The 27,618-nt window shown below is 49.2% G+C and overlaps 1 protein-coding gene across 6 annotated transcripts in view; it reads right to left on the bottom strand.

The window, feature by feature from the left end:
• Nucleotides 1–27,618, bottom strand: part of CRHR2 (corticotropin releasing hormone receptor 2) — a 204,642-nt gene that overhangs the window by 4,280 nt on the left and 172,744 nt on the right. For all 6 annotated transcript variants that reach the window (XM_079946965.1, XM_079946967.1, XM_079946966.1 and 3 more), the window contains 3 exons: nt 16,977–17,062; nt 12,352–12,487; nt 10,501–10,542 (listed from right to left, as the gene is read on the bottom strand). In XM_079946965.1, coding sequence (XP_079803091.1) covers nt 10,501–10,542; nt 12,352–12,487; nt 16,977–17,062 — 264 coding nt within the window. The remainder of the gene's footprint in view (nt 1–10,500; nt 10,543–12,351; nt 12,488–16,976; nt 17,063–27,618) is intronic.

Genomic DNA, 27,618 nt, shown 5'->3' with positions numbered 1-27,618 from the left:
GGGACAGCATTTGCCTTGCATGCAGGAGGTTCGATCCCCAATACTGTCTCTAGGCAGGGCTAGGAAAGACTATGGGGAGTGCTCTGTCCATGTGGACCAAGGCCAGACTACATAACTTGCTGATCCCCCCCTTTTTTTTGCCTCTGGCATGTCGCCCCCAGAAGACTGCATGTGAGCAAATATGGGCCTCAGATCTAAAAAGGTTCCCTGCCCCTTAGCAAAAGCCTTGCTGAGTAGCGATGCCCTCCTGGTCCTACGAATCTGGTGGTTCTGATTTCTGATGGATGCTTTCGTAACAGCATGTCTCCTTCCTGAGCGAGGCCTGAAAAGCGTCTCTCAACAGTGCTGTGCGGGCAGGTGGGTAGCTCATCAGTTAAATCATGATTCATAACGGGCTATTATGACAAGCAAGCTCCCAGGCTGCTGAATTCGTAATAAAAGCCACGCGTACAATGAGGCAGATTGTTGCTTGGTGCTCCTAAGACAATCTCGCTGTTGCAAAACCTGCTGCTTAGAGAGAGATTTTCCAGGCTATCAATGCTGCACGTTCACTCATCACATAGTGTCTTTCTACAGTTGAATATATAGTTGATTGCAAGTTCAGGTTTCTCAGAGCTGGCATATCAGGACTACAAATAAAATCAGCCACCTTGGGCGAGGTGGTACCTTCTCTGCGGAATCGAGATTTCCCAAAGATGAGAACCGCATTCCACACTGCCTTATGTACAATGTCTAATGTCTAGTCCCAAACTTGGGTCTCCAGCTGTTTTTGGACTACAACTCCCATGATCCCTAGCTAGCAGGACCAGCGGTCAGGGATGGTGGGAGTTGGACTGGTTACTTGCTTGTTGCCCAAATGTCCCCAAGTGACTCGGAACACATTTAGAAACATAAACACGTTGCGCTATTAACAGATTCATACAAAACACCTGCAATTCACACACACAACATACACAAAACAGCAGCACCCCACCCTCAAATGGCAACAGAAAACTTTGGCAGCACATAAGAACAGGGTTGAGGGACATCGGTGGTGCTGTGGGTTAAACCACAGAGCCTAGGACTTGCTGATCAGAAGGTCGGCGGTTTGAATCCCCGCAATGGGGTGAGCTCCCGTTGCTCAGTCCCTGCTCCTGCCAACCTAGCAGTTCGAAAGCATGTCAAAGTGCAAGTAGATAAATAGATACCGCTCCGGTGGGAAGGTAAACGACGTTTCTGTGCGCTGCTCTGTTCACCAGAAGCGACTTAGTCATGCTGGCCACATGACCCGGAAGCTGTACGCTGGCTCCCTTGGCCAGTAAAGCGAGATGAGCGCCGCAACCCCAGAGTTGTCCATGACTGGACCTAACAGTCAGGGGTCCCTTTACCTTTACCTTTAAGAACAGGGTTAAACAGTCACCACCTCGCTGCTCAAGCCTTAGCTGTGCAACTCCAATTAACATGTTAACAATATCCAGTCCTCCAGCAGTACAGAAATAAGCATAAAATCCAGCTGCTAAAAATCCCTGCACACACACACACACACACACACACACACACACACACACGATTGGATTGCTGTATTTCTATTTGAGTGTAAGTGGCTTTGAATACTTTTAGCAGAGAAGAAGCTGACATAGTCATTTGCCAACCAAAATAATTATTTTATCTTTTGCAACGGACTGGAAGCTGTGATGACACCTCTGAGGCGAGAGTTCCAAGCTTCAAAACCTCTTGGATTTGATCAGATATAAGAGCTGGGTCTTCCGTGACCTGAAATGTGAGCTGCAGGCCATGTTTAGCACCTGCTAAAAAGAGCCTGCGGTTTGCTTTTCAGAGCTCCTTCCTGACAGAGAGGAGAGGGAGGCAAAGCAGGTGTGAAGTCACAATGGAGAGAAGAAGAAACTGCTTTTTGTTCCTGATATTCCTCTCCATTATCTCTCTCATCTAGTCTAATCTTCCCTGGCAGCTTAAAGGAAGAGGGGCAAGGATAGTTAGCAGCCAAGGCAGAGAGATAACCTTAAACAACAGAAAAGGACAGAAAGCCCATTTTTGTGTGGTTTCCAGCTGGTAGGGGAGATTAGTTAGAGGACAAGGAATGAATGGATGTGCTTTCTGCCCTGCAGAGCTGTTGGTTACAACTAATGCTCTGTAATGATGGAATGGCAGGTATTGCTGAACGATTTCCCCCTGCTAGTGTTTTGAATCACCAAGGGATTTGCCCCCCTGCTTCCTCAAGAGAAAATACATCAATTATGGGCACCACATAGATGCTTATCTATAAACACCGCTGTTATAAATAAAAAAGCCAGCTTGCTTCAGATGGATCGGAGGAGAAATGGCTGGACTCCTTTTTCTCCACGGCTGGAAAGCGGCTGTCGCTCTTAATTCACGCTAGGAGGAAACAATTGAATCTGCTGGCGAAACGTCAGAAGTAGTTGATTTGCAAGATTGTTTTCCCAGTCAGATGAATACGATGTATTCCCTTGGCATGGAAAAGAACTGCCCCATTTCCCAGATGCGATGGGAGCAGATAAATCTACCCTCCAGCTGTCTGTCTAGGTTGGCCTTCAACAGCTGAGTGCCCTGTAGATGTTTCCATTGCCATCTCCCATCAACTCAGTTTTGCTGGCTGGTGCTGGCGGGATTTGCAGCACAAAACATCTGGAAGGCACTGCCTTTGCAAAGGCAATTGTATAATCTCTCCTTTCTAATTTGTAAAGAAAGGGCTTTTATTTATTTTAAAGTTTACTCTGCCTTTCGATTAGACGCTTACAAGGCAGCTTACAAAAAAACAGAGTTAGAAGCAGCGGACACTAAAGGCAGCTTACGTAACAAAACAAAAATGAACCCTCTTCCCACAAGCACATAAAATGTTAATCAGCCCAAAACCTGATTATAGAGAAACGTTTTCACCAGGCAAAAGGAGAGGGAAACTTTAACAAGCATACATGCGGTGCTTAAAAAGGCACAGGAGTATAGGAAGCCACCTTATACTTCCTGGAGTATGGCAAATATATTGGAGTGGTGTGCCAAAATAAACAGTCTGGCAAAAGCACGTCAAAGCGTAAGTAGATAAATAGATACCGCTCCGGTGGGAAGGTAAATGGCATTTCTGTGCACTGCTCTGGTTCACCAGAAGCGGCTTAGTCATGCTGGCCACATGACCCGGAAGCTGTACGCCGGCTCCCTCGGCCAATAAAGCGAGATGAGCGCCGCAACCCCAGAGTCGGCCACGACTGGACCTGATGGTCAGGGGTCCCTTTACCTTTTTAAGGCTGCCTGGTAGGCACTGGTGAGAGAAAGCAAAAGGACGCCCAATGAGTTGTGATGAGAGGCTTCACTTAGAATGAGTTTTGAGCCTCTTGGTCAGAGGCGGCCAATATGGAGCCTGCCAGATGTTGGATTTAAACTCCTATCAGACGCCGGCAGCATGGCCGGTGAACAGGGATGAGGGGTGTTGTGGTCCAGGAACATCTGTAGGGCACCATGTTGGTTCGCCCCTGCATTAAATTGATATGGGAAAAGGAAGGTAAAACTGGCAACAACAGGACCGCCTCCTGTTCCAGGCTGAAGTCTGCAGGGTTTGCTTTTGAAGAGTCCAGGGTATGGGACCTGAGTGTTCAGGACCACGGTCAGCTCATTCTGGGGCTGGGAGCTCCATGCAAGCGAGCCTAAGTACAGTCGTACCTCAGGTTAATTACTTAATTCGTTCCGGAGGTCTGTTCTTAACCTGAAACTGTTCTTGACCTGAAGCACCACTTTAGCTAATGGGGCCTCCCGCTGCTGCCACGCAATTTCTGTTCTCATCCTGAAGCAAAGTTCTTAACCCGAGGTACTATTTCTGGGTTAGCGGAGTCTGTAACCTGAAGCGTATGTAACCTGAAGCATCTATAACCAGAGGTACCACTGTACTGATGGAAGGGTGTTCGAAGCTCTATTTCCTCAGAGGGAAGCTCTTTCAGCTTAGAAAGGCCTTTCCAAAATAGTAAAACATCTTGGAGATCCCGGGCCACAGGGAGGTTAGGTTAAAGGTAAAGGTAAAGGTACCCCTGCCCGTACGGGCCAGTCTTGACAGACTCTGGGGTTGTGCGCCCATCTCACTTAAGAGACCAGGGGCCAGCGCTGTCCGGAGACACTTCCGGGTCACGTGGCCAGCGTGACATCGCTGCTCTGGCCAGAGCCAGAGCCAGAGCCGCACACGGAAACGCCGTTTACCTTCCCACTGGTAAGCGGTCCCTATTTATCTACTTGCACCCGGAGGTGCTTTCGAACTGCTAGGTTGGCAGGCGCTGGGACCGAGCAGCGGGAGCGCACCCCGCCGCAGGGATTCGAACCGCCGACCTTTCGATCGGCAAGTCCTAGGCGCTGAGGCTTTAACCCACAGCGCCACCTCGTTTTCCGCCTACCTCGTAGAAAATCGTCACAACTTCTTGGTTTGGCATTGGTAGGGGGATTATTATGTAGATGTGTTGGGGGGGGGAGCGCCATCACCTACCCCAAATATTGAAGGGTAGTCCGGTAAAGGATTCTGGGGTGTGTGGCCTCGTCCAAAGCCTATGGAGGTCAGGGCCTAAAACGCGCCCCCGAGCGGTGACCCCGGGGGAGTCCCTAGTTGATGTGCATCAGCAGGGTTCCCCTGCTGGTGCTAACCCTTCCCGGTCTTCAGGCAAATAGGCTGAAGCCGGATAGTCGGATAGGACCAATGCCTAAGCCAATACCACTCATCCCCTGTAACCAATAAAGTTGTGGCCAATTTTAGCCCATTAACCTAAAATAATGGTGTCATGTGTCTTTATTCCTACTGGGGAGAGGCAGGACCTCACCAGGCAAATTATAAAACAGGGTAGAGGAACCTTTTTAAATTCCAGGGCTACATCCCACCCCCCAAATGAGCCTCCTGAGAAGCCACATGCTCATGGCGAGTGGAGCCAGAAAGAACAGAGGGCCAATGAAAGGAGCAAGCAGCAGCAAAGCACACTGAGTGAGTTGTAGTGAACTCGTTATTAGCAATACAGGATCCACACAGGAGTGTCAGGCCTAATGAGCACAGCAACTCATCTCCGGCAAGTCTTGCCCCCATGAAGACCAAAGGTTCCCGCCTCCCCACAGTTGCCTACGTCTCCTCCTCTCCAGGGTTTCCCCAAGCAATCTGATACTATGCCTCTGTGCCTGCCTTTGCTCCTCTCGTTTCATGCCTCTTCTGGTTCTGGGAGACAAGCGGGGAGGGGAGCTGGGTGCAGCAGGAGTGGGAGAGACATAGAATCATAGAATCATAGAGTTGGAAGAGACCACAAGGGCCATCGAGTCCAACCACCTGCCAAGCAGAAAACACCATCAGAGCACTCCTGACATATGGTTGTCAAGCCTCTGCTTAAAGACCTCCAAAGAAGGAGACTCCACCACACTCCTTGGCAGCAAATTCCACTGTCGAACAGCTCTTACTGTCAGGAAGTTCTTCCTAATGCTTAGGTGGAATCTTCTTTCTTGTAGTTTGGAGCCATTACTCCGTGTCCGCTTCTCTGGAGCAGCAGAAAACAACCTTTCTCCCTCCTCTATGTGACATCCTTTTATATATTTGAACATGGCTATCATATCAGCCCTTAACCTCCTCTTCTCCAGGCTAAACATGCCCAGCTCCCTTAGCCGTTCCTCATAAGGCATCGTTTCCAGGCCTTTGACCATTTTGGTTGCCCTCCTCTGGACACCTTCCAGTTTGTCAGTGTCCTTCTTGAACTGTGGTGCCCAGAAGTGGACACAGTACTCCAGGTGAGGTCTGACCAGAGCAGAATACAGTGGCACTATTACTTCCCTTGATCTAGATGCTATACTCCTATTGATGCAGCCCAGAATTGCATTGGCTTTTTTAGCTGCCGCGTCACACTGTTGGCTCATGTCAAGTTTGTGGTCAACCAAGACTCCTAGATCCTTTTCACATGTACTGCTCTCAAGCCAGGTGTCACCCATCTTGTATTTGTGCCTCTCCTTTTTTTTGCCCAAGTGCAATACTTTACATTTCTCCCTGTTAAAATTCATCTTGTTTGTTTTGGCTCAGTTCTCTAATCTGTCAAGGTCGTTTTGAAGTGTGATCCTGTCCTCTGGGGTGTTAGCCACCCCTCCTGGGCCTCTTCACCCCACCTGGGCCACTTCACAAGCCTGACTCATCTCTGCCTCTTGGTCTTCCTCTTCTCCTGCTTCAGCTTCCGGACTTCTCTCTGCCACAGACTCTCCCCATTCACACAGCCCTGTTACCTCTTCAGCTTCCAACATCTCTTCCTCCCAACCTTGTCCCTCTGATGCCTCATTGTCATCCCACCACCACTCTGAACCTTCTTCCTTTGGTGATTCCCCAGCTGGTTCCTCCCACCATTCCTCTGCGTCCAACCAGCCCCTGACAACTGATCCATGGCTATGGCTCTTAAAGGTAAAGGTAAAGGGACCCTTGACCGTTAGGTCCAGTTGTGGCCGACTCTGGGGTTGCGGCGCTCATCTCGCTTTATTGGCCGAGGGAGCCAGCGTACAGCTTCCGGGTCATGTGGCCAGCATGACTAAGCCGCTTCTGGCGAACCAGAGCAGTGCACGGAAACGCCGTTTACCTTCCCACTGGAGCGGTATCTATTTATCTACTTGCGCTTTGATGTGCTTTCGAACTGCTAGGTTGGCAGGAGCAGGGACCGAGCAACGGGAGCTCACCCCATTGCGGGGATTCAAACTGCGACCTTCTGATGGGCAAGTCCTAGGCTCTGTGGGTTAACCCACAGCGCCACCTGCGTCCTATGGCTCTTACCTTTGTACATTAGGCTACATGAAAAGCCAGAGGTTTCTTCTCTCTCCCCCCCTCTCTAACACACACACACACACACACACACACACACACACACACACACAGTTTCTCCCTCTCCCCCCACTGGCCACACTTCTCTGAATTCTCCATCCAGCCAAGCAAGAAGCATCAGCACAGTCCAAGAGAGCCACTTTCGCCCTTTGGAGGAGGTGGGGTCACGGGCTTCACAGCCCCTCCACACGCGCGGTGGGTGGAGGCCAGCCCCCGCATGATTGGGGGGATTTCCAGCCGTGTCACCCCCTGGCCGGCCAATCGGCTAGCTCAGGGGGCGTGGCCTACCCTATAAAGGCAGGACGCGGCTGGGGATCTCCCTCTTTGCCGCTTATCAGCTGTTCTGTTTTCCCACCCTCCCGCCCTTTAATGTTTTCTTTCTTTGACCTTGCTATGGACCTTGGATGGTTGCCATTGAGGGGCCTGGTAGGAATTTTTCAACTTGGCAAACTGGCACCAGCCACTTGGTTTTCGCCTGCCTCGTAGCAAATCATCACAACTTCCTTGGTATTGGCGGTTAGGCATTGGTATAGTTCTGTAGATGGAAGAGGGGAGGAAGCGCCATCACCTGCATATTGAAGGGTAGTCCGTTAAAGGATTCTGGGGGCGTGGCCCTGTCCGAAGCCTGGGGAGGTGAGGGCCTAAGGCACGCCCCCTATCGGTGACCCCGGGGGAATTCCTAGTTGATGTGCATCAGCAGGACTCCCCCTACTGGTGGTTAACCCTTCCTGGACTTCAAGCGGATGGGCTGAAGTTGGATATAGTCGGTTAGGACCAATGCCTAAGCCAATACCGCTCATCACCTGTAACCAATAAAGTTGTGGCCTTTCTTAGCCCATTACCCTTAATAATTGTGTCATGTGTCATTATTTCCACCTGGGGCTCGGGTGGGGACTTGCCACGCAACTCATGCTAGCTAGACAAAAGCACTCAAGGAGACCCTGGAGCATGGCCAATGAGAGGTGAGCCCCCATGAGTGTGTGTTTGTGTGTGTGTGTGCATGAGAATGGGTCCTCTGCTGGGACATGGGCCCTTGACATCTGGCCAAGCATGCCAACCCTTGGTGCCGAACCCCGACGAAATAACATTATCTTGTTTTACCCCATCTTCTCTCTCTCTCTCCTGTGTCTGGAGTGACTCACATAAGCGTGCTTATGTGATGGACTATTGATGGACTGAACAATGCAACGAGGAAGCGGCAGTCTGGTAAGCTGGAGAAAGCCGCCAAATGTGTTGGGTTGACATAGGAAGGACTTGCCTCCCTATTTGTATGTTTCAAGAAGCCTTAGAATAATTGCAAGAGGTGCACGGAAAAGGCTTTTCTACTTTGCACAGGGTGGGAGGCGGAGAGCAGGGAATCACGCGGGCAGAAAGGGAAGCAAATGAGTCCCGAAATTATCGCAATCAAATGCTGTTATACCTGGCTAATGGGATGGAATGAGTCAAGTCAGAAAAGGCAGAATGGAAAGAGAAGAACGGTGCTGTTGCTAATGGCTCTGAAAAGTCCTCCGTGCAGGGAGAGGAGAGAAAACTATTAGGGTGGTGATCTGCTTGAGTGGAGGGGATGAGCGCTCAATGAAAGGCTCCAGGAAGGAAGATGGGAAATCCCTCCCAAAGGGATTAAACGGCCTGCAGTGAGGAAATGGGAGCAAGACGTGTGTGCATGTCTGTATAGAAGCCAGCTTTAAAATTCTTGTTAAAGCAAATAGCTCTTGCAAAGTTCTTGCTCAGCAAATGTACAAACAGTGGAAGATGTTGTTGCATTGTCAGCCAGAGAATCGGGGAGCTGTTTTCCCTGAGAGTGCACCACCACCAGAAGATCATATAGGAAATTGCCTTATTCTGAGTCAAATACCTGGTCTAGCTCAGTATTGTCTACACTGGCTGGCAGAGGCTCTCCAGTGTTTGCGGCAGAGGACATTCCCAGTCCTACCTGGAGATGCCAAGGGGAGAGGATTGAACCATGATCCCTCCCTTTAATTTTGCATTTGCTACATCCATTTGCTCCCATTTCCTGGTGTGCACACTTGTTTGCTGCATCTGAACTCTACTTTTTGAGACATACCGTATTTTTCCGTGTATAAGACGCCCCCACGTATAAGACAACCCCTATTTTTTTTAACCCCAAATTAAGAAATTAAGTTGTTTAGCTTTTTTGGGGGTGGGGGTGGGAGGTCACTTCCGCCAATCACTCACCCGCCTGCCCTGCCACTGCCAATCACTTGCCACAGCCAATGACTATCTCACACCTCGCCGCAGCCACCAATTGTCTGCCCACTCGCCGCCGCCAACAGCCCACCCGCCCACTTGCCGCAACCACCAATCGCCTGCCCTCCTCACCACAGCCTCCAATCGCCTGCCTAATTGCCGCAGCCACAGCCAATCGCCAGCAGGCCTTACCGCAGCCACCAATCACCCGCCCAATCGCTGCCGCCAATCTCCTGCTTGCTGCTGCCATTAATTGCACGTCCCTCCTCTGCATTCACTATCTAAGACGACACCCAATTTTTGCCTATTTTTTAAAGCAAAAATCATTGGCGCTGTGGGTTAAACCACAGAGCCTAGGACTTGCCGATGGGAAGATTGGCGGTTCGAATCCCCGAGATGGGGTGAGCTCCCGTTGCTCGGTCCCTGCTCCTGCCAACCTAGCAGTTTGAAAGCACATCAAAGTGCAAGTAGATAGATAGGCACTGCTCCAGCGGGAAGGTAAATGGCGTTTCCGTGCGCTGCTGTGGTTCTCCAGAAGCAGCTTAGTCATGCTGGGCACATGACCTGGAAGTTGTATGCCGGCTCCCTCGGCCAATAAAGCGAGATGAGCGCCGCAACCCCAGAGTCGGCCACGACTGGACCTAATGGGCAGGGGTCCCTTTACCTTTACAGTGGTACCTCGGGTTAAGTACTTAATTCGTTCTGGAGGTCCGTTCTTAACCTGAAACTGTTCTTAACCTGAAGCACCACTTTAGCCTATGGGGCCTCCTGCTGCTGCTGTGCCGCCACAGAACGATTTCTGTTCTCATCCTGAAGCAAAGTTCTTCACCTGAGGTACTATTTCCGGGTTAGCGGAGTCTGTAACCTGAAGCGTCTGTAACCTGAAGCGTCTGTAACCCAAGTCACCAATGTACTATTGTCTTATACCCTGAAAAATATGATATATTTCAAAGCAAAGGTTTGGAGTGTGGATATGGATATGGATTCAGAATGTGTTGCCAGAATTATTATTTTTTTTGGGGGGGGGGGCGAAGTTAAGATTGTGCATCTCAAGGGGCTGTGAGGATAACATGCGCAATCTGATGTATGTTGCAGATCCTCCAAGCATGTTGAAAATCTTGAAATGACCCAGCCCAGCAAGTTATGAAGCAACTGATTTGCCTGGTGCCTCAATCTCTCCTATGTAGATTGGAAATAATTTCATAGAATTGCAGACTGGAAAGGGACCATGAGGGTCATCTGTCCAACCCCCTGCAATTTAGGAATCTCTTGTTCAACCTGGGGCTCGAACCCACGACCCTAAAATGAAGAGTCTCACGGTTTACCGACTGAGGCTTCCCTCACAGAGTGGCTGGGAAGACAAACATAACCAAGACTGGATGGTCCTTTTTCTATTAGGAAGCCATTTTGCTAAAAAAAACAACAACCCACCAACTTTTTATTAAGGGACGGTGCAGACAGAGAATAATGAAACTTACCTCTCCATTTAAGAAGCAGTAAAACACAGACACAAAAAAGCCCTAGAAGAAACAGAAAGACATCGGTATGAGGTTATTTTCCTCCCGTTGCAAAAGAGAATAGGAAGATGCATTCAAAAGGGCTGGAATGTTTTGGGGGTGAATATCACAAAGCCCTCCCTTTTTTACTTCTGATGTCCCTCAGCCAATATTCCTCTGCCAACAAGTTGATTCCTGAACAGTCGCTTTATTGAGATACATCTCAAAGTAAGGCTGCATTATCTCACCAGAGCGATCCTTAATATTGTCTAGATTAGGGGTGCCTAACCTGGAAACCCCCAGATGCTGTTGGACTAGAATTCCATTCGTTTGTTCAATTAAAAAAAAATAGTATCCCATCTCCAGCTAGTCTCCAGGTGGCTATGAGAGAGCAATAAAAACAGAGTAAAACAGAATAAAACAAACACTTTTGAACACGGGCCCTGTTGCCTTGAGGGTCACAGATCAGCCCTGCCTGGTCTAGATCTATGGCTGGCTGTTCATAAATTGGTTTGGGGGACAAATCTCTTTAACCGGACATTACATCTTGGAAATCATGTATATATCACAGATGGTTACTACATAAAGCCCGACTCCACTTCTATAAGTGATATGTGGGGCTGCCCTTGAGACTGACCCAGAAACTCCAGCAGGTGCAGAATGCTGCAGCGAGACTCCTTACGGGGTCTTCGCTGCGAGATCACATTCACCCGGTGCTATACCAGCTGCACTGGCTCCCGGTGGAGTACAGGATCAGGTTTAAGGTACTGGTTTTAACCTTTAAAGCCCTATACGGCCTAGGACCCTCGTACCTATGGGACCGCCTCTCCTGGCATGTCCCACGGAGGACCTTAAAGTCTTCAAACAAAAAGATCTTGGAGGTACCGGGCCACAGGGAGGTTAGGCTGGCCTCAACCAGGGCTTTTTCGGCCGTGGCCCTGATCTGGTGGAACGCTCTGTCACAAGAGACTAGGGCCCTGCGGGACTTGACATCTTTCTGCAGGGCCTGCAAGACAGAGCTGTTCCACCAGGCCTTGGGGCTGGACTCAGTCTGACTCTTATGTTTCCTCCCCTTATGGTTTTGATTTATGGGCTACTATTAAAATGAGGCTGCATTTTAAATTGTATTTTAACTCGTATTTTAATAAACTGGCTGTCTTGTTTGTTTGTTTGGCCCCCCCATTATGTTTTATTGTAATTTTATTGGTGTAAGCCTCCCTGAGCCTGGCTCTGGCCGGGGAGGGTGGGGTATAAATAAAACTACTTCTTCTTCTTCTTCTTCTTCTTCTTCTTCTTCTTCTTCTTCTTCTTCCTATTATTATTATTATTATTATTATTATTATTATTGAGTGAATGTTCTCCAAAGCATTCTCCAGAGCGTTCCACCAAGTTGGGGCCAGTACTGAAAAGGCCCTGGCCCTAGCTAAGACCAATCTAACCACCTTGTGGCTTGGGACCTCCAAAGTGTTGTTATTTGTGGACCTTAAGGTCCTCCGTGGGGCACACCAGGAGAGGCGGTCCCGTAGATACGAGGGTCCTAGGCCACATAGGGCTTCAAATGTCAAAACCAGCACCTTAAACCTGACCCTGTACTCCACCGGGAGCCAGTGCAGCTGGTAAAGCACTGGATGAATGCGATCCCATGGCAAGGACCCCATACATTATAACCCATCCACAGTCTGTGAGGTATTTCTCTTGGCTATCATTCCTTGTCAGTCACCCTGATTGCGAGCTCTAGCGGCCGACAGAGTAACACACTTGTCAAAGCTGAGCCAGTTTAGGCATTTAGGCATTTAAATGCCCATTTTCCATTTTTCTTTTAACATCCCTTACCTGAAAAGACTGCAAGAAAGAGTTGAAGTAGATGAAAAATATCTGGGAGATATCATCTTCCCCAGGGTTGACAAAGAAAAGCATGTAGGTAATACCCAGAAGAGGCAGAAGAACTAATGTTGCTTTGACAGCCTTCCTGTTAAGGGGAGATCAAAGGGGGAAAGTTCACAAAAACGGCAGGAAATGAGAACATTGATGGAAGACAACATCTCACCAGTGAAATGCTGAAATCGCATGTTCAGTGAATGAGACTGGATTTGCCTGACCTGTGGTAGTTTCTAAGCTATGTGTGGGATGAAAGGCCACCAAAATTGCAGAATTTCAGACAACGAGGCTCAGGAGATTCCCAAATAGCTTGTGCCATCATTTGTTCACTCACTTTTTACAGAGAATCCGCACAACGTTATAGCCAAACGTTCAGCCTCCTTTATCGCTTCCTGTTCAGTGTGGCTGGGAGTTTAGGGGTGAAGCCAGGGAGTTGAAGCCTATGAACCCAACAATGTTGACTCTGATCTTGCCCAAGTCAATACTGACACAGCCAGGAATAGATGAGTCGGACAATTTCAGTGTCTGTCTGGTTCCCATTTTTCCAATCTTAAAACTATTTCCCCACATTTCCACATCAGTTTGCGAATTATAAGAAAGTAACCGGGAAAACTAACCAGAGTTTTAGTTCTGATTTATCCCAATAAACACATATTTGTATGGAATTTTGCCTAATATACACATTTTTGCTATATGCATTTTTATACACAATACTTGGCCGAAGAACTACACTGAAAAATTCAGAGAAGGGTGAATTTTGAACAGCGGCTGTGTTTTGGTTCACATATTTTTTCATGGAGTGCAAATTAGGTAGGTTTACCTCTAAATGTGAACTGAATTGAATCCCTCCCCCCCATCCCTAACTCTGTCCAAAGAATAAATGGAAAATAATAGATTTAAAGGTCTGGGTAATTTATTTTTTTTAGGTCTCTGCTAGTGCTAAAAAAAGGAGACTCAGTGGTGCCAGGCATACCACTCTGAAAGCACAGGTCTGCAGTTCAGGTGCTACCACTGAAAAGGCCCTGTTTGCACTTGGGAAACAGGGCATTCCACTGCAAGGTCCTAATTCATTTGCCTCGGTTAAAAGGTAAAGGTAAAGGGACCCCTGACCACTAGGTCCAGTTGTGGCCGACTCTTGGATTGCGGCGCTCATCTCGCTTTATCGGCCGAGGGAGCCGGCGTACAGCTTCCGGGTCATGTGGCCAGCATGACTGAGCTGCTTCTGGCGAACCAGAGCAGCGTACGAGAACCAGAGGAGAGCACGGAAACACCGTTTACCTTCCCGCCAGAGTGGTACCTATTTATCTACTTGCACTTTGACATGCTTTCGAACTGCTAGATTGGCAGGAGCAGGGACCGAGCAACGAGAGCTCATCCCGTCGCGGGGATTCGAACCGCTGACCTTCTGATCGGCAAGTCTTAGGCTCTGTGGTTTAACCCACAGCACCACCCGCGTCCCATTGCCTCGGTTACACATATGCTAAAATCAAACTCCCAAAGAGCTGATCTATACATTTCACAATGTAGTGGTATAATTCGGGGTGGGGGTGGGGTGGGGGGCTCCTGGGACTGTACCATTTCAGAACATGGGTGGTGCAAATCATAAGCTGAAATACCCTACCAACTCTTTCCCTGTGAAATATTAGGAGGTTGCAAGCCAGGCTTTCCTCTAAACCCTAGTTTTCTATTTGCAAGGAGTTCTTAACCTCAAACAGGCAACCCCTGCTTTCTGAAATGTTACAGCCCTAGGAGAGGTGTGCCATGTGTCTCCTCTGTTCCCCATAATTTGACTCTAGGATGCTTCATGTTGCTATATCCCAGATTTCTACAGCTGGGTCTACAGAGCTAGGTATCGCTTGCTTAGTTTGCTAACACAACCTTGAGTGGAACTCTCCAGCAGTTCAGGTTCAGCAAAGTTTATCTTAACTTTGCAAAAAAAAAAGGGGGGGGAGGTGGGAGAATAGAGGACTTGTAAAGAGCAGATCAGCTTATTTTAATTTGCTTGCAGAAGCGCTGCTTTGCAAAGCATTAGCTGGGATCTAGCAAGTCAGCTTTTGGAACATTTAGCTTAATTGCCAATAAATTTGATTCTAAAACTCAAAGGAAGGCGGAGCTGAACAGGGGGAGAGAGGGCAATTTAGCTTTCAATGTGAGAGTGAGCGAAATGGGTCTTAAAGCCAGGGTTTTTCTTGCATAGAGAGGGAAAGTCAGCAGAACTAAATATAAAATATGAGATAGAATGAGACTGACAGTCACCTGATCGCATGTAGCAAGGAGGGGCAGCCTGTGGTCTTCCAAAAGACTACAACTCAAATCATCCATGACCATTGATGATTATGGCTGGGGCTAATGGAGGTTGAAGGGGTGCGGGTGGCGCTGTGGGTTAAACCACAGAGCCTAGGACTTGCTGATCAGAAGGTCAGCAGTTCGAATCCCCATGACGGGTTGAGCTCCCGTTGCTCGGTCCCTGCTCCTGCCAACCTAGCAGTTCGAAAGCACGTCAAAGTGCAAGTAGATAAATAGGTACCGCTCCGGCGGGAAGGTAAACAGCATTTCCGTGCGCTGCTCTGGTTTGACAGAAGCGGCTTAGTCATGCTGGTCACATGACCCGGAAGCTGTACGCCGGCTCCCTCGGCCACGAAAACGAGATGAGCGCTGCAACCCCAGAGTCGGCCACGATTGGACCTAATGGTCAGGGGTCCCTATACCCCTTGACCTTTAGTGGAGGTTCAGAGTCCAAGAACAGCTGGATGATCCCTTGTCCCCCCACAAGCAAATGCACATTTTGCTATTACGAAATATTCTTAACCTGAGCCACTCTATGACACACAAACCGTCTATAATTAAAGGAAGGTAATGTTAAATGAAGAGGTAGCAATTGGCAGTGATGTTCTTCAGCCTGATTCCAATCACAACTCTCTATTGAATTTTCTTTATAATAACTGGTGTCTTTTGCAGTGAAATGAAACCTCAGCACCCGATTGACTTCATAGTGATTAAGGTGAAGGAGTGTTGAAATGACATGTTTAAGCAAATGAGCTTTGAGTTTGCCAGACTGACTGGCAATTTCTAAGGTGCGCGGGGGATGAAAGGCCACAGGATTTCAGAGGCTCGTGGGATTTCCAACTGGCTTCTCTCAGATTTCAGAACACAACCCAGCGGCGTGGCTTCACTTACGTGTAAGAAATATGTTAGTCACAATCTTATTTATTTTTTATTTAATCCTGTATAGACAGACTTGGGTTGTAAAGCCGTCTATACATTTGTAAAGTAAATAAATGGCTTGTTTTCTCCTGCTCTGGAGGGTAGGACTCAAACCAATGGCTTCCAGTTACAAGAAAGGAGGTTCTGGCTAAATATCAGGAAGAACTTTCTGACGGTAACAGTGGAACAGACTCCCTTGGGAGGCTGTGGGTCTCCTTCCTTGGAGCTTTTTAAGCAGAGGTTGGGTGGCCATCGGTCATAGATGCTTTAGTTGAGCTTCTTGCATTTGAGGGGGCTGGGCTAGATGACCCTCAGGGTCCCTTCCAACTCTACAATCCCACAATTCTGCAATTCTATTATTCTATGAGGCAGTCTCCTGCAGAAAACATGGGAACCACCTTACATCAAACTGCCTTATATCAAGTCAGACCATTGGTCCATCTAGTTCTGACATGTCTACAATTTCTTTTCAAACCTTTTATTGGAATCACCTACAAACATCCAAGGGACGTGGGTGGCACTGTGGGTTAAACCACAGAGCCTAGGACTTGCCGATCAGAAGGTCGGCGGTTCGAATCCCCGTGTCGGGGTGAGCTCCCGTTGCAGTTCAAAAGCACTTCAAAGTGCAAGTAGATAAATAGGTACCACTCTGGCGGGAAGGTAAATGGCGTTTCCGTGCTCTCCTCTGGTTCACCAGAAGCGGCTTAGACAAGCCAGCCACATGACCCGGAAGCTGTACGCCGGCTCCCTCGGCCAATAAAGCGAGATGAGCGCCGCAACCCCAGAGTCGGCCACGACTTGACCTAATGATCAGGGGTCCCTTTACCTTTACCTTTACAAACATCCAAAACAAATCAATACAGAATTACCACTTCCCCAGTGGCACAAAACATTTGCAAAAAGAAAGGAGGCAGAGCAGTCTATCACCACATCTCTTGGTCTCCAGGGAGATCAGACGTCTGCAGTGTATTTCGACGACAAAAAACCAAATGGAGTTATTTAGCCATTAACTTGGTTGAACTCCTGATCATTTGCCAGTAATAGAAAATGTATGACCTCCGACTCTGGTTTCCATTTGGGGATACAGAGTTGATCTAGAAATTGCTGGCGGAGATCAGCATATAGTTTACAATTAAGAACCATATGTGTAAGGGTTTCCACCAGGTGGTCTTCACATGGGCAAGTTCTTTCTCCTTCCACCCTGCCTGAGAACCTTCCCCAAAGGAGGTTTGATGGATGTGAATTATGGCTGGCAGACGTTCTTCAGTTCTCTCCCAGCGCCCCCTGGAGATTGCTGGGAGTTGATCCTGGGACCAGTGATTGGTTGGGGATATAAGGGGAAAGGTGGTTTTTCAGCAGCGCAGCACTCAGCTTACCTGTACTGTATTGTTTCTGAAGTCGTCGACGCTCTCAACTTTGTCATTAGAATCCTAACTATGTTAAACAGGAAAACAAAATTTATCTGCAAGAAAAATGGGGCGGGGGGAGAGGAAACAAGATCAGTGCCGATAAACACGTACGAGGCGCAATGAAATGATTGATGTGTTTTCTGTGGTGCAGGAAGAGCTTCTCCTCTTGCAAGTTGTGATACAATAAAGGGAGTGAAAATTAAATTGGCCTTCTTCCTGGAGAGCCATTGCTGGAGTCTCCCTCTTTTCTACCTGTCTGAGATGAGTTCCAATAAAGGAGCAATATGTTCAGGTGGAATGAAGGCACGCTCATTCCAATCTTAAGCTGCAAAGGCCGTTGAAGAGGCAGTTTGGGGAGGAGGCAGAGAAATGGTTATCTGAAATCCAAGCTGACGACTGTCAACTCCCCAAAGTAATTTTATTTAGCCCTGGTGACTCTACTGAGAATTTCTCCTAGCTGTAAGAATCAGTGACTCCGCAGTTCTGCGACTTGCTTTCAGATCTGTGTCTGCAACAATAGCACTGTGCTGAAATCTGTCTTCCACTTTCTGCCGAATTTTCTTCCCCTGTGGGGAAGAAATGCCTTTAGAATGCCTTTAGAACAGGCATAGGCAAACTCCAGCCCTCCAGATGTTTCGGACTACAATTCCCATCATCCCTAGCTAACAGGACCAGTGGTAATGGGTGATGGGAATTGTAGTCCCAAACATCTGGAGGGTCAGAGTTTGCCTATGCCTGCTTTAGAATTTCAGTAGGTCGGGGATCTGAGCTCAACTTACTGTTGTGAAGTGGTCATGAATGGTGGGAAGAACCACCTTTACACTGTTAATCAGGATTCTGCACCCATTGAGCATGCTCAGTCACTAATGAGCTGGGTTCTGAGGGGTTGAACACACATCCACACACCTCTAGGTCATCCCCCCCCCCCATATCTGGATGGTGGCATGCGGACTCCAAAAGGAACGACACTCACACCCTGAACATCAGAAACAGCAAGACCGCAGATAGGAGGGATGAACAACAAAGGATGGCATTTGTACCCTGCTTGTGAACTCTCAACAGGCATCAGTCTGGATGCAGAAGGCTTGACCAGGTGGGCAGGCCAGACGGACCTTGGTCTGCTCCCGCAAGGCACTGCTTTTGAAGGTATGTCCCCTTGAACTGGGACATGAGAGCCAAGCGCCCCCCAGGCCCTTTCTCCCCAAAGCCTTTTGTGAGATGACACCCAGTAGAGATATGAGAGACGTTTGGAATAACAGATTTGGCTGAGTATAGTGATCTTTACGATCTGAAAGTTCCTCTTCAGAAGGTTTGCCTCAAAGGCAGGAACTGATAAATGGAAATGACAGCTCCAAACTGATCGTATTTATGGCAGAGTACCATTGCTGTATGCCTCGGGGATGCCTCGTTCTACTTAAGCCGAGAACTATTTGTTTTGCTGGGACTCGCAGGTGGAAGTAATTACCAGAACCTGTTTCAATCTAGTACAGCCAGACCAATTCAGGACCCTGGTCAGCTCCCAGTGGATCCTGCATGCTGAGCTGTGGTGGACGTTGTTTCAGCAAAGGACCAGAATAATTTGAAGGCTTAAGAAGAAGGAGAAGACTACAAGGCCTACCAATCCAGCTCCTCCCGGTGCCTCTCTTCCAGGACATAGAATCATAGAGTTTGAAGGGACCATGAGGGTCATCTAGTCCAACCCCCTGTGATGCAGGAATCATCTGCCCAATGTGGAGCTCTAACCCCTGACCTTGAGATTAAGAGTCTCGTGTTCTACCAATCTCCCTGCAATCCTTAAAGGACTCATAGTGGAATCAGATTACATGTTGGTGGAACAGGGGAGTCACCCTCAGAGTCTAAGGGTGATGGAAGAACCACGTCCTCCATCCTCAATATAAAAGTGGGTGCTGAGGGCTCCTAGCCCTGAGTGGGGTGGCTTGGTATTCATCTAAGTCCTCAGGGCAACCTTGGGGCTCGGATGTAGGGGATACGACACCGACTGCTGCTTCTCCCTAGGAGACCTGTGTGTTGCATGGTTGAGGGGCGAGTACTGCCTGGTGCAGCATTATTATTATTATTATTATTATTATTATTATCACAATGGGGAAGCATCGAGCAGCTGAGCTATAAAAAAATCAGGACAACGTTCCAGCAAGAGCTTATTTTCTAGTTATCAAAAATGGTCCCCTCTTGCAACACACGAGGAGGTTTCATGTGCGTGCACGAGTCATTCCAAATCCTACTGCAGACAAAAATGTTCCAGGTGCATTGGTTGGGGAGGTGGGGGAAGGAAGAATGATGCAAATCAACAATGGCGGTAACTCGGCAGGTTTTGCTGGAGGAGGAGAACTTCCCTTGCTGAGGTGAGGAAAATGAGGCCGGAGCAATAATGAAATCCTTTCGGTCCTCGGAGGGGAATAAAATGCAGGATTCCCCTCTTCATTACAGCAAGGTCTCTTTGCTGATTCACCATAATTGAGAGATTGAAATGCTCTTGGAAATGGAGTGGAGAGCAAGGGGAAAGGGAAATTTGCCACTCTCTTGATCCTTCTGTTCTCTGGCATGTGTCTTACCAGAGCCATCATTCCCATTGGTGTTAGTGGTTCTGTGCTGGTCCTGTGGGTTACCCGAGAGGCGAGGTCCAAGTCCAGTCCGTGGTCAAAGGTGCAACGTGGAGGCAGTCTGTAGTAGCTGAAGCTGGGTGCAGGGCAGGGAGTCGGGTGAAGTCAGGAACAGGCATGCAAGCAGTGAGCCAGGGCAAGTCAGGAGCTCAGGCAGGAAAGCAGGACAGGGTTCAGGCAGGAACTAGCAACCAACAATGTTGCTCCCGCAACTTGGGACTGGGGCTGGCCAGCTTTTATCTGCCCCGAGGCATAGGGCAGCCCCGATCCTCTGGTGACTCGCCTATCCTGGCCTGGAGGCTAGCACTCCTCCTGCGGGAACTTAGTTCCCTCCGCCTCTCTGCCCTGAGCCTCTGCAGCTCAGGAGAGGCTGGAGGGTTACCAGACCCAGAGGCAACCTCAGCTTCCTCTGACGGGGCTGAGAGTGGAGCACCTGCAGGCAATGGGTCCTCCATCATCTCAGGAGCCAGAGCAGACTCAGCTGGTGCCTGCACCTGAGGATCCAGCACAGGTGAGGACCCTTCAGGCTCAGGCCCCAGCCCCGGCTCAGCTGGTTCTGGAGGCGGGGACTCCTGTGCAGGCTGGGGTCCCTCAGGTTCAGCATCCGGGTCCGAATCCCAGGCCATCACAGGTTCATTGCGCCAGGGCATCAGCCTCTCAGGGGTGCCCTAGTGAGTGGGGGAGCTGTGTGGCTTTGCTGGCAGCCTCCACTTTCCCTGTACGCCTGCCAGCTGCGCCCCGCCAACTATATGGCTGGTGGGCATGCAGCTTCCTTCCCAATGCTCTGCAGGAGAGAGCGATCCCTGCAGAGGCTTAGGAAGTCAGCTTTGTGCAGCTTCCCTCCCAGGCCTCTGCATCTGCTAAGGACAGCCGTGCTCCCAGTCGTTGTCCTCCTCCTGCTTCCTGGTGAAAGGCAGCACACAGCCTTCCCCGGCTGCCTTCTCGGGTGCCACGACACAGAGAGCATGTCCGCCAGCACGTTTTCCCGCTTGATTGCCGCCACCACGCCGGGGATTGGGGAGGTGGGGGAGGCAGAGGACATTTTCCACTGCCCCCTCCCTATACCCTAACTTTGTGTTAGGATATATTTCCGTTCCACCTTAAAAGGAACAGGCATGATTTGTGTGTCACATGCCTGTTTACTTCCAGCACAAGTCTGCTGGGAACTTCCGTTTGTATATTGCTTTTCCTTTATTGCTGTTTTGCTGGAGATGAAGGGAAGCAGACATGCTTTTTCCTCTGTTCCTGAACTATGCTGAATAAATGCTGTAAATAATGCTTACACATGTCTCTGTCTGCCATTTCCGTTGTGAGGATTTATTCACTCTGCTGATAAGATCAATGTTGTTGTAAAATTAATGTTGTGTTGTTTAAGTTGTAAAATTATTGTTGTGTTGTTAAAGTTGTGTTGTTTATGTTGTACGTATTTTATGTTCTTTTTCTTTTCTTTTTTTCTTTTCTTTTTATGTTTATTTCATTTACTTTTGTCTGTTGTATGTCTGTGAAATATAGTTATGCAAAACTTAATAAAAATATTTAAAAAAGAAGAAGATAAGAGTGTGCCCCTGTAATCAACAAATTATGCTAGTAGGACTACAAGAAGTTTTGTAAGGAGAAATATGCAAAGTTCTTACAAAGTAGAAAAGGATAGATATATTGGTTATGAGTTTGAAATGTAATAGGGAAGATAACAAATGCATACTGAGAGATTAGATTGGAAAATTTTCAGACAGGACTGGTGGAAGTCAAAAATTTGAATAAGATGTAAAAGTATGTTTAATTACTGTTGAATATGATATGTTAAAAAAAACTAATAAAAATTATATTAAAAAAAGAAGAAGATAAGAGCGTGCAAAGCTTCTAAACGCATCTGAGGCTCGTGTCTCTGATTGGTGCTGTACCGGGAACTGGTGTTCGCCTGGCTGCCGGCCGGTGGCTGGAGCCAGCTGGGGGCCTGCCAAATGCCCCCGTCTCCCTGGCAACTTCCCAACACTTTGCACCATGACACTGATATGCTTGTGCCTCCTCTTTTTTTGATGGTTTGTAGCTGAATGAGAGAGAGCAGCTGCTTTGCATGCAGAAGGTCCCAGGTCCACTCCCTGGCATCTCAAACTGGCCTCAAACCCCACAGAGATGCCACCTCTGTTGGCATGCAAGCAGTCCTGAGAGAGATGGACCGGTGGTCCAATATGGAGCCAATGATGGCCAGCAACTTCGACGGCTATGCTCTGCCTGCATGGCTAGAGGTTGTGCTGCTTTTGAATGCCCGTTTCTGAAAACCACAGGAGGGGAGAGTTAGTCTTGTGCCTGGGTCCTGTTTGCCGGTTTTCCACAGGCATTTGGTTGGCCCCAGTGAGAACAGGGTGCTGGACTTTGGCCTGACCCGGCAGGCAAATTTTACTTTTTGTTTATGCAGGTTGCTTTTTGTTTATGCAGAATCGGTAGTGTTACAGTTCCTGAAACCAGACACCGAAGTGAGCTCAGTTTATGTGTTCTGACTTAAATACATTTTAGAGTCAAAATGCTGAGATTTCATTAACGTCGGAATATCAGAAAGAGGCAAATCAGCCTCTGAAATCAGCCAAAGGAGGCGTTCGTGGAGAAGAAGGAGGAGAAGGAGAAGGAGAAGGAGAAGGAGAAGGAGAAGGAGAAGGAGAAGAGTTGGGAATTGATATCCCCCTTTATCACTACCCGAAGGAGTCTCAAAGCGGCTAACATTCTCCTTTCCCTTCCTCCCCCACAACAAACACTCTGTGAGGTGAGTGAGGCTGAGAGACTTCAGGGAAGTGTGACTAGCCCAAGGTCACCCAGCAGCTGCAGGTGGAGGAGCGGGGAAGCGAACCCGGTTCACCAGATTACGAGTCCACCGCTCTTAACCACTACACCACACTGGCTCTCTAAGGAAGTCTAAGGAAGGCAAGGAGAGCCACAAGAGCCTTCTTTTCCTCCTATCAGAGGCAACAAGAGCCAGGATTCAGAGAGGTCCAATCCTTTACAGGCTGGTTCTAGAGCCACACTATTAATAGTTCACAACAATGTAGAGCAGCCTTGATGCTTCCGAAGGGTAGCACCCAAGAGGGGCAATATATATTTTCATGCCACCATATTAGCTCTATCTATTTTCTTGATTTATTTTCCCATCACCCTGCTCGGTACTTTTGCTTTCAATGTTCTGCTCAATTTTTTTTAAATGGATTTTTAATTGTATTTTGATAGCACATCTTTACCTCTTGCTTGCCGGTTAATGATTGTAATTTCCTGAGAGTTGCTTAGAGAATTTGTTAAATTAGGGGCTTCTAAGATGAGTAAAGCAAATAAATAAATAAATAAATTGAGATTCAAAGAGCTAACTAATGCTTTAGGCCAGATACCAGCAATTTAGTAACAATAATAATTCATTATTTATACCCTGCCCATCTGGCTGGGTTTCCCCAGCCACCACCACACTATTCAATGCTATTTTGTTCTTTGACAACTTGGTCCAGAATGTCTTCCATTCAGGTTTTGGAGTTGGGGGTGGGGGCGATGCTTTACAGCTGACTATCTGTGCTTTTAAAATTGCTGTTATGAATCAGTTACAAGACCACGGGCCATTTCCTAATTGCTCTCTTAGCAGGAGACGCTTTCTTAGTAAGCAAAGCCATTATCCTGAATAATCATCCTTTGCTGATGTATGAAAAGTAATGCCAACCCCAAATCCTGTGATTTGATAACCCGAGCTCTTCAGCGTTTTGTCAGCCTGACCTCGCTCAACTAATGGTCTCCTGACCTCCGGATTTCTTCTTCATTTGCCTTTTCAGATTGCCTTGCTGTTCTTGAGTAAGTCTCATTTCCTTTGAAGAATGATACGCATCCCAGAAAGAATCCCTTTTAGGATTCACCGAACCATTCTGAGACGTGAGCCAACAGCAGGCAACTCCTTCTAGCATTGTTCCTCCTCCTCCTCCCTGCAGTGTCCCACAAGGGCAAATGTCAGCAGCCAGAGTCAGGAGTAGGTTGGCAATAAAAGTGAAGTCAACTCTTTGTTCAAAGAAATGAAAACAGGCCTAGTGATCACAGCAACCCAGTAGGTTTTGTCCCAATGGGGCAGTTGTGAGGACTGAAGGTCCCCAACTTCCCACTGCTAAGGCTCTTTCCCCAGTTCCTTCTCCAGCAGCCTAAGGCTCCTTCATCTAGTCTCTCTTTGCTCCACCATCTTCATTTCTCTCCATGTTCTGTGAGACCAGGGAGAGGGGAGCTGGTCACAGCAGGAGGGAAAGACCCCCCTGGCTTCTTCAGCAGCCTGCCTCCACTCTGCCTCTTGGCCCTTTTCCTCACCAGCCTTTGCTTCTGCCTCTGGTTCTGGACTGCTCTCTGCCACAGCCTCTTCCTGCTCACCAAACCCTGTTGTTTCATCACCACCACCATTTATTTATACCCCACCCATCTGGCTGGGTTTCCCCAGCCACTCTGGGCAGCTCCCAACGGAATATTAACAACACGATAAAACATCAAACATTAACAATTTCCCTAAACAGGGCTGTCTTCAGATGTCTTCTAAAAGTCAGAATGTTGTTTATTTCCTTAACATCTGATGGGAGGGCGTTCAACAGGGCGGGCGCCACTACCAAAAAGGCCCTCTGCCTGGTTCCCTGTAACCTCACTTCTCACAGGGAGGGAACCGCCAGAAGGCCCACAGAGCTGGACCTTAGTGTCCGGGCAGAACGATGGGGGTGAAGATGCTCCTTCAGGTATACAGGGCCAGGGCCGTTTAGGGCTTTAAAGGTCAGCACCAACACTTTGAATTGTGCTCGGAAACATACTGGGAGCCAATGTATGTCTTTCAGGACCGGTGTTATATGGTCTTGGTGGCCACTCCCAGTCTAGCTGCCGCATTCTGGATTAGTTGTAGTTTCCGGGTCACCTTCAAAGGTAGCCCCACGTAGAGCGCATTGCAGTAGTCCAAGCGGGAGATAACTAAAGCATGCACCACTCTTGTGAGACAGTCTTCAGTCTTTGACACCTCCTGCTCCTCCCAGTCTTCTTCCACTAACCACTCCTGTTGTCCCACCACCAATCCCCGGGCTCATAGCCTCCTTCCCCAGGAGATTCCCATGGGTTCCCCGCTCATGCCTCCCACCCCACCTCTGTATCCAGCCAGTCAGTGGCAGCAACCCTGAGCCTAAGGAGGAGGTAATGAACAGGCAGTGCCACCCCTAGAATAGTTTTATAAGCTAGAAGGTGGGGAGGCAGGAATGGGCTGGCAGAGGGCGGATTGAGGCTGGTGGGGCAATGCCCAGTTCACTCTAATGGAGCAACCTCAGATGTTTCTCAGCATCTATTCCTTGCCCTTTGGGGCAGCGGCCCAGGCTGGGCTCAAGCGGGAGCCAGCAAGATCCCTGCTTTGCAGGGTGGTTGGACTAGATGGCCCTCAGAGTCCCTTTGTGATGGCCTGGGACTTGGGCTCGGACTCGGAACCAGAGGAGTCTCAGTCTGTATCGGATCCTTTGCCTCAGGCATCATCTGAACCAAGTCTGGGGCCTGATCCTGAAGAGTCCCAGTCTGCACAGGTTCCCCTGCAACAAGCACCAGCTGGGCCGAGTCAGGGGCCTGAGCCTGCCCTGGCTCCAGATGTGGGGATGACCTCATTGCCTTCAGCTGGGCCATCACTTACAGCTGCTCCACTACCGGTTGGGTCAGGGGAGGCTGAGGCAGCCCCTGGGTCTAGTAACCCACCAACGTCTCCCGAGCTGCAGAGACTAAGGTCTGAGAGAAGGAGAGACCTGAGTACTCGCAGGAGGAGTGTTCGCCTTCGGGCGAAACAGGGAGGTGAGTCACCGGGGGATCAGGACCGGCCGTTACCCCAACAAAGATAAAAGTTTGTCAGACCCCTCCCCAGGTTGCAGGAGCAACATTGCTGTTTGCTAGATCCTGCCTGAGATCCTGTACCTGTCCTTGCCTGGTTTCCTGCCTCATATCCTGCCCATAGCTGTCAACTGTCCCTTATTTGGTGGGAAAGTCCCTTATCCCAGCACAGTGTCCCACTGCTGTCCCTTAAATTTCCGGGGTTTCAAAGGAAGCAGCTCCTCTCCCTCCCTCCCTGCTGGCCAGGGAGGAGGGAGGCTACAACTGTTTTGCTCGGCTGCATTGCTCACCCAATAAGGAGTCTAAGAACGACTGGGGGGGGTGGAGCTTGCCTGCTTTGTGCTGATCAAATCGACCGCCTTGCCTGGGGACTCGCCTTTGCTCAGCGCTTCCCAGAGGTGACGGCGGTTTTCCTTGCTGCATCCCCTTTGCCGGATTGTTGTGCTGTGGGAACCACCGCTTGAGGCTTTGTTTGGCTGCTGGTTGACTAAAATCCCTTATTTTGGCTGCTGATCCCTTATTTTCAAATCTGTAAGTTGACAGCTATGATCCTGCCTTGGCCCTGTTGGACTGACTCCATATTCTGGACCGGTCCTGGACCGCGTTTCAAGGGTTGCCCCCGAGCCCAGCGCACCTTTCCAGCTTTACTATCCTACAATTCGAAGAGAGCAGGCAGCAGCGGCAGCAAGAAGCTTATGCAGTCAAATCTTGCCTGTGAACCTCCCCAAACCTAATACTGGCACCAAAGCATATTGCCTTGCAGGTGTGATATTATGTAATATCACTGAAGCAGGTGCAAAGGAACATCTCGGTCAGTCTGTGCAGGCCAGAGATGAAGGGAAATGAAAGCATCTGTGGTCTAGAGGCTAGACCCGTGGATTGTGTGCATTATGAGTCAATTAGGCCAAGTCCTCTGGGAAGGGTGTGTGTGAGGAGGGTGGGGTCTGAGTAACTGGAAATACAGAATGCTAACAAGCTCTTCCTGTTGCCCGCAAATGCCACGGAGTGATTCAGAACCTGTGGCAGCTGCCGTTTGTTGCAATTAGTCGGGAGCACAAGGGATAGCGCTCTTTCCCCTAAGGCCTGGTGTGCATCATCTAAATCCCCTTAACCTTTAGTCTGCTTGCCAGGGCTTCTGGAGATGGAGACTGTCAGACAGAACTGTGCAGCCCAGGCTGCTTTGCCAAGCTCTGAGCCAAATATATATATTAAAAATCCATGCTACAGCTGGTCAAAGGCTGCTGGTTTTCTGGGCAACACTGTAGTGCCACCAAGAAATTAAGAACTTATTAAGAGGAGCCTCTCTTTCCCAAGTAAGGGGCGCAGGTGGCGCTGTGGGTTAAAGCCTCAGTGCCTAGGGCTTGCCGATCGAAAGGTCGGCGGTTCGAATCCCTGCGGCGGGGTGCGCTCCCGCTGCTTGGTCCCAGCGCCTGCCAACCTAGCAGTTCGACAGCACCTCCGGGTGCAAGTAGATAAATAGGGACCGCTTACCAGCGGGAAGGTAAACGGCGTTTCCGTGTGCGGCTCTGGCTCGCCAGAGCAGCGATGTCACGCTGGCCACATGACCCGGAAGTGTCTCCGGACAGCGCTGGCCCCTGGCCTCTTGAGTGAGATGGGCGCACAACCCCAGAGTCTGTCAAGACTGGCCCGTATGGGCAGGGGTACCTTTACCTTTACCTTTTATCTTTCCCAAGGGACGCAGGTGGCGCTGTGGGTTAAAGCCTCAGCGCCTAGGACTTGCCGATCGAAAGGTCGGCGGTTCGAATCCCTGCGGCGTGGTGCGCTCCCGCTGCTCGGTCCCAGCGCCTGCCAACCTAGCAGTTCGAAAGCACCTCCGGGTGCAAGTAGATAAATAGGGACCGCTTACCAGCGGGAAGGTAAATGGCGTTTCCGTGTGCGGCTCTGGCTCGCCAGAGCAGCGATGTCACGCTGGCCACGTGACCCGGAAGTGTCTCCGGACAGCGCTGGCCCCTGGCCTCTTAAGTGAGATGGGCGCACAACCCCAGAGTCTGTCAAGACTGGCCCGTATGGGCAGGGGTACCTTTACCTTTACCTATCTTTCCCAAGCATCCTGTTCTACTGGCCATGAAAGCTGTGTTCTGCGTTCGCTGTCAGAGGCAGCATGCTTCCATGCCCTCTAACAT

The sequence above is a fragment of the Podarcis cretensis genome (assembly GCF_951804945.1).
Source record: "Podarcis cretensis genome assembly, chromosome: 12".
Classification (NCBI taxonomy): domain Eukaryota; kingdom Metazoa; phylum Chordata; class Lepidosauria; order Squamata; family Lacertidae; genus Podarcis; species Podarcis cretensis.
Note: the sequence above shows the minus strand (reverse complement) of the source record. Positions and strands in the feature narration are given on the sequence as shown.